The sequence below is a fragment of the Phaethon lepturus genome, unplaced genomic scaffold (assembly GCF_000687285.1).
Source record: "Phaethon lepturus isolate BGI_N335 unplaced genomic scaffold, ASM68728v1 Scaffold39950, whole genome shotgun sequence".
Taxonomy (NCBI): Eukaryota; Metazoa; Chordata; class Aves; order Phaethontiformes; family Phaethontidae; genus Phaethon; species Phaethon lepturus.
In genome coordinates, this window is record NW_010513285.1 from 1 (window position 1) to 1,562 (window position 1,562).

A 1,562-nucleotide genomic window follows, 5' to 3' on the forward strand; every position below is an offset into this window, starting at 1 on the left:
ATGTGGGGTCCTTGGGGTCCCCAGCTCTTCCAAGCACCCCGAGCCATGCAGGGCACCCATGGGACACCCCAGCCCGGGGCAGGCAGGGGATGCCGGTGTGGTGCCCTGGGGTGCCCAGCAGTGGGGGGGCACACAGAGGGCTGGGGCCCCCCCGGCGCTCACTGGGGCAGGATCTGGTAGAGCAGAGCCTCAGCCTTGCGCTTCTCCTCCAGGTAGGCTTGGGTTCGCTCCTCCACCAGCTCCTCCAGGTTGTTGGCGTACTGCTCCATGCGTGACAGCAGGTTGTCCAGGATGTTGCTGCTGCTCTCCCTGTGGGCAGGGGGTCAGCACCCACCCGGGGATGCTTTTCGGGGTCACCCGCCCCCCACGGAGCCAGGAGAGGTACCTGTTGAACTTGCGGAGTTGGACCTTGATCTGGTTGAAGTCGGGGCGCTCCAGGACGTCCTCAGCCCAGCAGTGCTGCATCAGCTGGCCCAGCTCCTCCATGTGGCACCCCACATTGGCCGAGGGGCGGAAGCTGGGGCGCTCCCCACTCTTCACCCGCTCAATGATCTCTGCGGGGCCAAGCACCCATCAGTGGGTCCAAGCACCCAACAGTGGTCCAAGCACCCATCAGCAGGGCCAAGCACCCATCAGCAAGGCCAACAACACATCAGCTTGTTCAATAACCCATCTGCAGCTCCAAGCACTCATCACAGCAGGTCCAAGCACCCATCAGTGGGGCCAAGAGCCCATCAGAGCAGGGCCAACAACCCATCAGCGGGGCCAAGCACCCATCACAGTGGATCTATACACCCATCAGCTTGTCCAACCACCCATCAGCAGGGCCAAGCACCCATCAGCTGGTCCAACCAGCCATCAACGGCTCCCTGGCACTGTCACCCCAACCCCAAGACTCACCTTTAGGGCTCAGGTCAAGCCCCTCCACATAGAAGACACCATTGCGCAGGGCGATCTCTTGCAGGATGATGCCGAAGCTGTAAACGTCGCCCTTCTGCGTGCCACGGGCCGGCGGCGACTCCATCCGCAGCAGCTCAGGTGCCGTCCACAGCTTCTCTGTGGCACCAGGGAGGGGGCTCAGGCCGGGCAGGGACCCCGGGCAGGGGCTGCTCTCGGCGTTGGGGGTTGAGGACGGGCGGGGTGCTCACTGGCGAAGAGCGCGTGCGAGTCCTCGCCGTCGGGGACCACGCGGAAGCTCTCCAGCCCGTAGTCGGTGATCTTCAGCACGAAGCGGCTGTCCACCACGCAGTTGGAGGACTTGAGGTTCCCATGGGAGACGATCACCCCGTTGTGCAGGAACTGCATCCCCTGGCAGGGTGGGGAGTGGTGGGACCTAGTTGTCCCCCCCTCCGTGGGAATGGGGGACCCCTGTGGGAACTGGGTGCCCGGTGGGAACCGGCTCGTTACCTTGACGATGTCATGGGTGAGGGAATAGCGGAACATCCAGTCCAGCGTGATGCTCTCGTTCTCCAGGATGTCCTGGGGACACGAGGGTCACATTGCTGTCCCCCCACCATGGGCGGTCCCGGGATGGGGGACAGCATCCATCTCCCTCCCACCCC

At 64.3% G+C, this 1,562-nt stretch overlaps 1 protein-coding gene across 1 annotated transcript; it reads right to left on the reverse strand.

The window, feature by feature from the left end:
* Nucleotides 1-158: 158 nt before the first annotated feature.
* Nucleotides 159-1,479, reverse strand: LOC104622842 (atrial natriuretic peptide receptor 1-like; the record flags this gene model as incomplete). Its single annotated transcript, XM_010289744.1, has 5 exons — nucleotides 159-309; nucleotides 386-554; nucleotides 901-1,056; nucleotides 1,149-1,308; nucleotides 1,408-1,479. Coding segments are annotated over 5 exons (708 nt in total), but the record flags the coding sequence as incomplete, so codon positions are not given.
* Between the last annotated feature and the right edge of the window lie 83 nt (nucleotides 1,480-1,562).